The sequence below is a fragment of the Pieris napi genome, chromosome 16 (assembly GCF_905475465.1).
Source record: "Pieris napi chromosome 16, ilPieNapi1.2, whole genome shotgun sequence".
NCBI classification, from domain to species: domain Eukaryota; kingdom Metazoa; phylum Arthropoda; class Insecta; order Lepidoptera; family Pieridae; genus Pieris; species Pieris napi.
Genome location: NC_062249.1, coordinates 6201246 through 6214420, shown reverse-complemented (window position 1 = coordinate 6214420; position 13175 = coordinate 6201246). Strand labels below are relative to the sequence as shown.

The following is a 13175-nucleotide window of genomic DNA, read 5'->3' as shown; positions in this document are numbered from 1 at the left end:
GCTATACTGCGCGTGTGTCAAGTCTACACCAAGTCTGTCAAGTGTCAACATATATAGATTAAATTTCGTAAGTAAATACCGTAGACGGACTATGGTATAGAACAGGCATCAGCGTACAGCGTGTGAGATAGCGAATGATCGACATATGTCGTATTTACAGTTTTAATTCATTGAAGATTGCTTATTATTGACCAAAATACACATTCGAATGAATAATTCTTGAACAAAGTTACTGAGTCGTGACAAAATAAGCTACTTACCGATGAAAGGTTATGTTTGGTTCTTTACGTTCACTATAGCTTTTACAGTCAATTATGCAACAATTCACAATTACTGACACTTTAAATACACCTCTTATAAGGATAAAGTCTTAAAATATGGGTTTGACTTGGGTTTCACAGATTTATCAGTAAGCGGTGAAAACTTGTTTACCACCAAGGGTTCGGTGGTAAACAAATAAAACCCGATACGCAAATAGAGACAGAAAAACTGATACTCTGTTTCACTCGCACTTAAGTATTTCACGTTAATGCCTTCTCTCTTTAGTTAATATTGTTATTTTAGAAGCTCATCTAGTTCTATACTCTATCTACGGTAATACGTGACTATAGTCCTTTTCATGAAAGAAGTCCCCCAGACGCGGCGCTGCAATCGCATGACGTAATGTTGCCATTTATGAGTAAAAAATTTACCTATTTTATTTACATTTAGCAGATGTAATTTTTCAAATAATATTATTTTCTGCATACTTCGATGAAACAATATTTCTGTTATGTAAAAAGTATATTTTATTTATTTATATTAGCGGTGTTCTACCTACTTACAGGGAAAAGATGAGAAAATAGGGTAAAGAAAAGCAATACAATTTTTTATTCAGAATTTTATTGCATAATTGTCGGGTTACAATTTTTTCCGAAGTACACGCCGCTGTTATACCTTCGTTTGTAATTCTCGTTACAGTTTTCTCTTACACACCTGCAATTAAATTATGAACAATTAAAAATATTAATAACTTTAAGTTTATAATGCTTATGTAATATATGTTTTAATTTCAGTTACCTAGTTTCATCACGTTATGTATTTATTCAATTTTGTCGCAAAAACGAATTTATATCATAAAAGTCCCACCAATACAGCAAAAAAATATTAAATGGCAACTCTAAAAAGTACCTGTTATGGCGGCAACTCTCTTCCGAACATTGTTTAGTGGTATTAAAACACCTTGATTCTTATGTTCCGCTTCACAGAACTCTTTCACCTTTAATATCATTTCTCGAGCCGAACTTTTTACAACTTTTGGCATTGTAATCAATCTTTAAAATGCACTAAGCTAGTTAAAAATTCACAAAAATCTACCACAACAAACCAACTTGATAACATCGACGAATGACAACTTTGCCGACCTGTCAAATTTAGTTCCAAAAATCACCGCGGGACTTCTTTCATGAAAAGCACTATATATAGTTAAATAGTTAAACGGAATTCATTCAATATACATATACCCTATCTCTTTAGGCGACCGAGTACCCGGTGGTAACGATGCAACCTACTGCAGTTTTTTTACAAATAAAGTTTGAAATATAAAATACACAATTTGAGATTACACTGCAGTTCATTTACATCTCATTATATTCAAATAGTCAATTTCTTTTAATTGTAAATATTTAACTTTTAATGTTGCCAGTTTTGCTAGTTCATTTTCCCTACCATTGCTTGTTCTTAGAAGGCAGACATAAAATAATTAGCATTCAAAACATGTACAAAACAGCATGTAGCATTATAAATGATAAAAAATAAAATGTTATGAATATAAAATATATAAATATGACATATTTCCATTACCAGCTGTTGGCTCCTTCTGGTTTGGAATTATAAGTATTATAGTTCTTATTCTAAATAATTATAGTGCCTTGACAAATTTTTACCAATTAAACATTTTAAGAAGTAGAGATTTTTTTTAAAATAGGTTTCTTAAAAAAGTTCTTAGGCCAATGTGGATATTAAAATGAAAGTCTGAATGAATTGATAATTTTATTTTGGTTTTATTTTAAACTTGTTTGTAGGATGATATTAGATGTACTGTAAGATATTTTTATTGATTTTCTATAAAAAGTAGGTATAGCAAAGGTGGTATATTGCTAATACGGGATAAATTATTTTAACGGAAATCTTGCAAGTACAAATAATCAACGTAAGGAATTTACTTAACGTATCTACCACAGGTTGTTCACTTGTTCAATGTTTCATTTACCACCTTGCAACGATTAGATGCTGCCATTACTGCTCCAATAACCGCAGAGCGGAAACCTAAAATAGAATAGATATTTTAGATTAATTATCATCATAAATTGTATATTTTCAGGAACATTACTCTAAAGTATTGCTGTTTAAGTACAAAACCAAATAAGGCAGCTGAAAAAAAATTATAATATTTAACAGAATATTTTATATTTAACAATAGAATATTACCATTTTGTTCTAAATGATAAGTTCCTTCTGCAGTAGAACCGCCAGGTGAAGTCACATTATCTTTCATAGCAGCTGGATGGCCTCCGTTCTTAAGCATTGATGCGGACCCTAAGGTCGTCTGTGTTGCAAGACGAAGAGCCAAATCCCTGGGTAGCCCACATCTGACACCTCCGTCAGCTAGGGATTCTATCAGCATATACACCTGCACAAGATGGTAACATTATATGGTATACTGTGTTACTTTCGAGCTATGTTGGTTCAGTGGAACTGGTAACACTGGTGTTCTTCAAACTCAAACTCAAACTCAAAATATCTTTATTCAAGTAGGTAACCAAGTACACTTTTGAATAGTCAAGTTAAATTAATCGTAAATTTACATTTACTACCAGTTCGCAAGTCAAGGGCGTAGAGCGGGTAAGAAGAACTGGCAAGAAACTTTCCGCCACTCTTTTTAATCGCCAAGTATTGTCATACAAATTGTTTGAACTGGAGCAATTCAATCCCAAGGATTAGGATCATTTAAGTAGTCCTCAAATTTATAAAAAGCTTTGTTGATTAATTTTCGTTTAACGAGGACTTTGAATTTATTTAGTGATAATTCTCTAATTGCGCTTGGGAGTTTGTTGTAAAAACGAATACAATTTCCATATAAGGAGTGGTTTATCTTTTGGAGCCTGGTTGGTCGTACACTCAAATTAGTTCTATTTCGCGTATTATACTGGTGAAAGTCACCATTTGTTTTAAAATCGTTTATATTTTTTTGGACATACAACAAGGCTTCAAGAATATATTGACCAGATAGTGTCATAATATTTAATTCCTTAAACTTATTCCGTACCGACTCCCTCGGAGAAACACAACAAATACCCCGAACAGCCCGCTTCTGCAGCACAAATATGGATTGAACCTCTGCAGCAGCACCCCACAATAAAATGCCGTACGACATAACGCTATGAAAGTAGCTATGATACACAATTTTAGCCGTGTCCTCATCAGTAAACTGTCGGATTTTCTTTACTGCATATGCTGCAGAGCTCAGCCTATTCGAAAGAGTCTCTATGTGTGGGCCCCATTGGAGTTTACTATCTATTGTTATGCCTAGAAAAACAGTTTTGTCAACAAAGTTTAGTTCACTGTCCTTAATTTTCAGGTTACCAATATCTCGCTTTACGCTAGTAGTTGTAAATCTAATACATTTTGTTTTATTCTCATTAAGCAATAAGTTATTTACATTAAACCAGTTAACTATACGAGAGATAGAATTGTTTACATCGTCCAATAATACGTTATTCCTATTCACTTTAAATAGAAGTGAAGTGTCATCAGCAAACAATACCATCTCATGAACTTCGTTGACAAAGAATGGGAGGTCATTTATGTAAATCAGAAATAAGAAAGGCCCGAGAATCGATCCTTGGGGGACGCCCATTGATACCTGCGAACCCGGAGAGGTGACTCCATTGACATGAACTCTTTGGATCCTTCCCTTTAAATATGAATTCATCAGGCTGGAAGCTTTGCCATCAACGCCATAGTGTTGAAGCTTTCCAACGAGTATATCAGGATGAACACAGTCAAAGGCCTTTGACAGGTCACAAAAGACGCCGACTCCATCATATGATTCTTCCCAGGCGTTAAATATGTCCGAAATCAACTTCACACCGGCATCGATTGTGGAGCGACCCTTAGTGAAACCATACTGTTTATTATGTAAGAGTTTATTTTTATTAAAATGTAAAGAAAGCTGGTCTAGCATTATCTTTTCAAAAACTTTGCTCAACGCAGGGAGCACGGGAACAGGTCTGAAGTTTGACGGATCAGACTCACTACCTGCCTTGAACAACGGTGTAATCTTACTTAATTTCATTTCGTCCGGAAAGACTCCACAATCGATACAGCTGTTAAAAATTATAGACAATTCAGAGCTTATTACATTAATAACGGAATTTAAAATGACTGTTGACATACCCCATATATCTTTACTTTTTTTTAAATTAATAAGCTTAAAAGTTTTAACGATATCATTACAAGTTATATGTTTAAACTGAAATTTAATATTACATTCAGGTACACATTTTTCTAGCAATGAGATCGCAGCAGCAGGTGAAGAATCTAGGGACTTGGTCGTATTTAGTGGTACATTTGTAAAGAACTCTTCAAAAGAAGAAGCCACCTCTGGGTCAGATTTTATTAACTTCCCTTTAACTTTTAACATATAATCAGTTCGTTTGTCAGACGTTTTACCTGATTCTTCATTTATTATTTTCCAGGTAGCTTTTACTTTATCCATGCTATTTTTTATTTTTGAACTTAAATATTGAGACTTTGCAGTTTTGCAATCTTTTTTGAAATTATTTGAATACAACCTAACATATTCCCTAAATTCCACACTAGTGTTATATTGCATTTCGTCATAGATTTCATATAATTTTAACCTTTTCCTATGTAGCTCCTCATTTGCCCAGTCACAGAAACTTGTTTTCTCAGAGACCAATAAAGTCTTTTGAGTAAATACTTTCTTGAATTCATCAATAAATGATCCAAAAAAAGTATTGTATAAATTATTAGGGGATGAGTTGCCACACAGAAATGGCATTCTATAGACCAATGCTTCTCTAAATCTGTCCAAACGGTCATTTGTAATAGGAGTTATCACAATTTTCTTCTTTTTACATGTTTTTTGTTTCCTTAATTGGAATTCAAACCATTGACCAGTGTGATCAGATTTAAATCTATTGAAAATACAAACATTCAAAGGGGCTATGTCACTATATATGTTATCTATACAAGTTGCGGTGCTAGCTGTTATTCTTGTGGGTGAATGAAATTGATTTATTAAATTGTATGAACGAAAAAGACTAAGTATGCGTACACTTGAATTAGAATGACAAAGTAAATTGACATTAAAGTCCCCACACACAATTAGCCCTTTATTACACTTTACTAATTTACACAATATCTCCTCTAATACATTTTCAACATTATTATAGACAGCTGATGGAGGACAATATAGACATACAACAATGAATTGCTCCAGTTCCACACAGGAGATTTCAATAGTTAGTTCTACAGAGAGGCTGATAATATCCTTTCTTTCTTTGCATTTAAGTTTTTTACTTATTAGGATTAATGAGCCACCATGAATTGCATTTTCTCTGCAAAACACACTACCAACCCTGTGGTTACAAAAATTAAACAAAACTTCATATTTTTTTAGCCAGTGCTCTGTTATGCACAAAAAGTCTATTTTTTGACTATTCAAGAATAGTTCAATTACTAATTCTTTATTTTTCATCCCCTGTATATTTTGATGAACCACAATAATTTTTTGGGAATGAATTTTATCACATAATATACTTACCTTATTATTGCAAGAGTGGTGCTCTGTTGTCCTATTATCTAATTTAAATAAATATTATTTGGAATTTCTTCCAAGGTCTTATAATCTAATGCTTGCTCAATAGAAGCAAGGGGTCTAGCCAAATTCTTGGCTGTCATCTCTATAAAATATGATAGCGAAACAGCTATCTGTCTTTTTAAGAAAGCAGGTAGGTAATAATATCTACCCTTTGTAATAAAAAACTTTTTTGTATACCTATTGGTATCTATGACACAAAATTTATCATTATACATTGCCAATGTATGCAATGTTTGATTAAGAATATATCTTGTGTCATTTTCTTCCTTAGGAAAGCTTTGGCTATAGGGAAATGTAAACATAACAATCCTCTTAGAGTCTAAACAACAAAGTTTTTCATATATATATTCAATCCTTAATGTAGGTATTTACATTGTCTGTACTGTCTGTAAGTATTGTGGAGAGTCTGTGCGGAAACGAACCAGCGTGGAACCAACTAATATATTTCTTATTTTTTTAATATTATTCTATATAATTCTTTCATTTCATTTATTTATAAAATAATTAATTTTTAATTTTTTCATATTTTCTGTTTAATACCTATCGAACTATAATAACTGTTTCGTCAACATAATGAAAAAGGTATCTTTCTGTAGCGACCTCAAATCGCACTCTGTCCCCCTAGATTATTTTATAACACTCGGCAAGATTAATATCGCGTATCTGTGGCAGAAGGTCAGAAAAAATCACTCCTATGTTGCCAACAATGTTAAACAATAGAATAACTTTACTCTGGATTCATTTCGTGCTCTTGTCTAATTTTTGACTAAATTTTGTCCAAATAAATGGAATAACTTCCTAAACTAACTAACAAAACCAACTGCAACATTTGATATATTTTGATATCACAATATTTTAACTCACATAAGCAGGTCCACTTCCACTTAAAGCTGTAACAGCGTCCATTTGGTACTCAGGCACTTCATCACAGGTGCCAACAGCTTTGAATAGCTCTGTTGTAACTTTAGCGTCTTCTGCTGTAGCTCTGGAGCCCCTACTGAAAGCTGCAGCACCTTGCATTACAAGTGCTGGTGTGTTTGGCATTACTCTTATTACTCTTGCTTCTGGTGGGAGAACCTGTAATTTTGATTACGGGACGCTTGTATGAATAGGAATAGATATTAAATGCTAACGATACTATGCGGGTAAACGTCAATGTATATGGTATTTTAATATTACTTTGTAAAATTGTTAAAAAGCGAAACATAATGAAATCGATTACGAATCGATTAAGCCCCTTGTTTTTTGGCTTCAGAGATTTTTATTATTAAGCCCTGTAACTTATCATCCTAAATTATCATATGATTTAGTAACCATACATATTCTATATACTATTATGGAAATATAATTCTATTTAAGAGCTTTCTTTTGAGCCACCTAAGTTATTTTATTTTATTAATTGAGAAAGATTTACAGCTTATAACTAACTTACTCGCTAAATATAAAGTTCTATTTACGCCATTAAAAAATCTTTACATATAATAAATGCATGCATGCATTATATTGCAGATTACCTTCTCTATGCTCGTTATGGAAACTCCCATTGCGACAGATATAAACAATTTGTTTTTAGACGCCTGGAGATCTTTAATTTCCCGCAATGCTGGTCCAACAACATCAGGCTTCACTGACACAATGACTACCTCAGATCTCTCCACCACTGACTTGTTTTCAAAAATGGCGGTTGCTCCTAAAGACTGAAATTTTCAAATATCTTATTTACTATGATAAAATGTAATACTAAATCTCATATTTAAGCAGCAGAAAGCAGTGTTGGCTTAGTGGCTTCAGCTTGCGACTCTCATCCCTCAGGTCTTTGGTTCGATCCCCATTTGGCTGTGCACCAATGGATTTTCTGTCTATGTAAGCATTTAACATTCGCTCAAACGGTGATGGAAAACATCGTGAGGAAACCGGCTTGCCTTAGACACAAACAGTCGAAGGCGTGTGTCAGGCACAGGATGCTGATCACCTACTTGCCTTTTGGATTGACAAATGATCATGAAAGAGATACAGAAATCTGAGACCCAGACCTAAAACGGTTGTAGCGCGACTGGTTTCTCCTATTTAACTTGGTAATCAGTAAATACAGTTCCTTTTCTTGGAAATTAAAATTATAATGTGTTCACTGATTGAACAAAGTAGAATTAAAACGTCTATAATTACCCTAAAGGATATTATTCTTTTTTAAGTCAATTATAATCCATATATCCCTTAATGGTGTAAGTTATTATTGCCATAACTATACCAAAATTGTAATGTTTTTATTGTATTAATATATTTTATTTAATTAGGTTACCTTAAAAGCCTCAGCGCTGGCTACATCTGCAGGATGGACACTGGCTGTGATTTCATCAGGTTTTGCTAATCCTAAAAATATAAATATGTATTTATATACTTCGACTAAAGTCACAAAATACTATGATTACAGATATAATACATACATTTTACAACTTAAATTGAAGCTTGTTAAGAAACATATTCGGAACAAGAATAGATAACAAATTGATCATTAATTTTATTTTTACAACATTACATTTTATGATTTACGAAGAATTAACTGTATTAATATTACTTTGTTTTTTTGGTGGTGTACAAAAAACACGTATTTTACACGCACTAGGTTTGCAATGTTTTAAATGCATGCAGCGCCATCTAGTTTATTTATGTATAACTACATTTCGTTATACAGTATTTTACCATGATATTTTAAGCATTCCTTGCCGATGCCCTAATTATGGCTTAATCAAATGTATATATGTATAGACTATGAATATCAACGTGTACGTTAAATAAACAGCCAAACACCAAAAATATGAAGAATGATCTACGCCCGCAATATTTCACCAATAATGTTACAAAATTCATTTATTAAATTGCATGGATCGCAACGTGTTGGTATAATATTAGCATCTTTACAAAATCGTATAATTATATTTTGAATTAAAGCGGCTTATATGACGCCGACGAAAGATAACCAGCGACAATAAACTTGATTCAGTCAACATACATATTATTTATCTAACAGTATAAGTAAATATCAGAGATAACGTTCAGCAGGGCTACTCTGTAAACCCGACACCCCTTCTCCATAATTAACGCTCACGAATTCGCACACTTACGAAGTACCGATTACAATATGACGTCAATAAAAATGAGGCCCGAATTATGTAGGATTACACCGTATTAAAAGTCATCATCAATAAAAAGTCGATATAAAAATTCATCATCATTCAAAAGTCGGTATGAAAAGTCATCATCGGAATTGAAGTCACCACTGAACTTCCTGTAAGTTCAATGGTGACTTAAGCCCTCTGTTATGTAATTGGAAATACTAACCAGCGGAAATAAATCCATTTGCCAATGCAAAGGCCAACCTGCCGCCACCAATAAACCCGATCTTCATGGCTTCTTGAAGTGATACTGAAAATAGTTATTTGGATAATTAAAATACATACGAGATCGATAATTCTAAAGGAGCCAGACTTCCAAAAACGTAAACGTAACGTAACGTAAACGTATGGTATAGACGATCCGTAATTCGAGCTACGTGTCGTTTCTGTATTGAGCTCTATCAGGTACGATAGGAATACTTAAAAATTACTAGAAGAGGCATTCTCATGAACTTCACAAAAATTTCTAATGATTTCTAATGATGATAATTTTTACTCAATTGGAAGGAAGTGCTTCATCATCTTAGGAATTAAGATAGATAGTGATTAAAACCATATAAATATAGTTGATAATAGCTTTATCTGGCGGAATTTCTTACGGTTTCTATTATACCTACAGGCTACACATTTTATCGCTATTAAAACGACGCAAATGCAAAATTAAATTTAACATAAATTCCCCTTTTAACTCAAAACTCAATAAAAATTAAGTGCATCTCCGAAATTCAGTAAGTTTCTACCTCATCGAGGCAGGTTTTAAAATGCTACAAAATGGCTTTCTTGCCATTTTCACTTATTTAAATGTATTTTCTGTTTGTGTTATTATATATATATATATAGAAAAAAATCTTGGTAAAAACTCCATGATATTTATATATTTAGTAGTACAGCTAACACAAACAAGACAATAATTATACAAAAAATAGAGTCAAAGATGATACACAAAACGGTTTATACATTTGAACAAAATATATTATATGTTATAGGTAATAATGGCAACCTTTTCGTTAGAATCTTATGGAATTTAACGAAACAAATGAGTGACGCAACATTTTTAAAATATGTTAAATAACTCACACAAAAATCAATTATATTTTTTGGCAGCTGACGAGTTTCCCAAAGTATCTGTACTTGGCGACTGAGAGCTCTTCACGAGGTTATCAGCTTATCAGTGACACAATTGACAATACGTAATTAATGTACAGTAAAAAGAAAATAAGATGCTTTAAATTATAAACATCTTAATTATTCTAAATTTAATATTTGTGACATGCAAATAATATCCATGTTGTGTTAATCATTTTTTAAGTCCAACCCTTTTGTGCCTAATATTGTTAGGCCGCGATCGATCGTAGGGTTTTTGCTGTACTACTACAATACTTAAATATTACGTACATAAAGCCTCATTTGCATCGGTTTATTTTGTAAAGCAGAACGAACCGTGAAGTGCAATGAGGTGTGATAAAAAGCTACAATTTAAAAAATTGGTATCGAATAAGTTTTTTATGAATATATGTATATGTTGAGATAATACATTTTGTTTTATATAAATATATTTTTTGTGGTAGACCACTCGTTCGTTCAGTTGAAACTTCGCTTTCTAAAAACGCGGGAAATGAACTATTCAAATTGATAACGTATACGTCGTCCTGTCAATGTCATCTTCATATATTAGATAATTTAGAAATTCGTCACTTGTGTTGAATAAATTCTGCACTTAAAATAGTAATTTTTTTACTTAGTGTATTTTATTATTAAAATTGCGATGGCTTACTTATAATACAAGTCATGCTATTTTGACATAATTTCAGTCTTGAATATCTAATCTTGATCATAGAGGCTTAGTTAATATTAACAATATTCGTTTTCTGTTTAAAGTACTTGTTTAAAATGACTGTATCAAATTTTCAGTTTTACAGTATTGTTATATAAATAATTGTGGAGCAAGTTGTTGTCTGCTAGTTAATGTTAATTGATATATTATTGCAACCTTGCGGTCAATTTATATCATGTTACATAGAAGCTGGACACAATCTAGGCATTCATAAAAATCTATCCACATGTAATATTTTAGGAAACCATGTTATTGTGACTATATACGACAAGTAATGAGAACATAGATTATATGAGTAACAAATCTGCGGTAGGTTCATTTAGGTAGCAAGAGTAAACGAATGGACATTGCAATTCTTAAAAGGCCGCCAACGCACTCGCGAGCCCTCTGGCATTGAGAGTGTCCATAGGCGGCGGTATCACTTAACATCAAATGAACCTCCTGCGTTTGCCCCCTGTTCTACAGAAAAAAAAATAGACAAGAGTAAGCATATGTAAAAACGTTGAGGAAATTCATGAACTATTTAGAAAAAGCCGCAAAGAATGTTAGCAATAGGAGGAAGATTGTGGTGTAACCCAAGGGTTGCAATGAAAATGTCATGCTCATGGCGTATTACATTGCCCACTAAGGGTCGTTATTACGTATAGCCAACTGGCAACTACTATTAACTTTGCTAATTGTAAGCAATAATATTGTCGTATTCAAGGACGACAAGTTGATCAGGACTGACATAATATTTATCTTTGCATATATAAATACACTGTACAAAGTGCATTATTTATTCATGCACCTACATAACGCAAAGTCCGCTCGTAATAAGGTATCTTACAAACAACAAAGAACAAAGCGATTTTTCGTAATATAATAAAATTGTTTAAAAAGATCACTTTCAACTTAATTAAGATGATAAAATATTTTTTAATTTAGGGCGTTATAAAAAAATTTCATGTATTTGAAGCGAGATTTCATGTATTTTAATATATTTGCAATAATTTTGTTTAGTTTATTGAGAATGTAAAATTGAAATATTCACAAATCTACTATTTCGTTTTAAATTATTTTTATGGATAAAAAGCCCTTAAAGGCTGTCAAATTCTTGGTCCTTTTGATAAGTTTTTAGATAAATAATTAGTTAAATTTACTTACATTTCAGCATTTTGTATTATTTAAAAAATTCGCAATTTGAAACCAACAAATTCACCAAAAAAGCACCAAACCAACACTTTTCCAGACACTTATAAAAGTTAAGTTTTAAACTCCATAAATTTGGTTTTTTTCTGATTGTATATAAAATCTATAGAAATAGTAATATGGGCGATACATGCATTGTAATTGTACGTGCGCGATGATAACTAGAATGCGTTAGAGTCCAGTTTCCTCCCATAAGTACTTATATTAGTAGCGTCGGAAAAACACTCATTTAAGGAAAATTAAATATAACTATTTTCGCTCACCGCATGACGCTCTAGGTTTTTGAACATGGATTGTTTGGAAGTTTGTGAAACAAATTATGAAAAAAGGAAAAAGTTTGGTGCTTTATTTATGAAAAAGGAATCTTAAAGTATACATTTATTATGAATAAACTTCTATCCATAACTCTGCCTTTAGTCGCATAGTCGTTTGATCAGAACTTTTTATAAGTATTCTTATTTTTTTTTAAATCTGATTAAATGAACACTAATGGTTTAGAATTAATATTTATTATAAACATCGCGTTCAACTACTTGTCTGTCAGTACATGGTTTAATAATATTTGTTACAAGTCACTCATAATGTTATCAATTTAATATGTGGAGTGGACATTGAGATTTGAACTCCATAATGAGTCTGCTCGTTAGCCGTAATGAATAATCAAACATAATTTTTTTAGTCCTTAACACGTTTTACGGCTATGACGTGCTTTTGTGGGAAACATTTTCCTCTATCTTCAAATAAAATACTATAGCTTGAACGAATTTAGTTTTGTTAGTACCTATATTAATAATTCTATTTAAAAATACTTTAAAAAAGAATTACTAATTATATATTCAACTTATTTTTACATAAAATAAGTTATATACTTCATTAGTCAAGTAATTATATATATCTCAGGTTCAAGGAATGGGTATTTTAGAAAAATTATAACGTTACTTTCATGCAACTTGTACATGGGGTTTGTTTTACAAATCTTTGGACAAATATTTTTTAACAGATAGGTAATTGATAAGGACAAAATGAGTAACTGAACGATTCCATTTATGATGTTATATTGATAAGGTGCGTGTTGTCGAAAAAATACCTC

General features: G+C 32.0%; 1 protein-coding gene across 2 annotated transcripts; it reads right to left on the bottom strand.

Annotated features, from left to right (window-relative positions):
* Nucleotides 1–2018: 2018 nt before the first annotated feature.
* On the bottom strand, nucleotides 2019–12256 carry LOC125057196 (pyrroline-5-carboxylate reductase). 2 transcript variants are annotated; one of them, XM_047660716.1, is made up of 7 exons: nucleotides 12041–12256; nucleotides 9227–9310; nucleotides 8187–8257; nucleotides 7402–7584; nucleotides 6752–6964; nucleotides 2470–2671; nucleotides 2019–2307 (listed from the first exon to the last, which is right to left on the bottom strand). In XM_047660716.1, the coding sequence occupies exons 1-7, from the start codon at nucleotides 12048–12050 to the stop codon at nucleotides 2228–2230; spliced, it is 843 nt and encodes a 280-aa protein (XP_047516672.1). In that variant the 5' UTR covers nucleotides 12051–12256; the 3' UTR covers nucleotides 2019–2227. The 2 variants fall into 2 exon arrangements, with proteins under 2 accessions (XP_047516672.1, XP_047516673.1); XM_047660717.1 differs by lacking the exon at nucleotides 12041–12256 and adding an exon at nucleotides 10138–10267.
* Nucleotides 12257–13175: the final 919 nt, after the last annotated feature.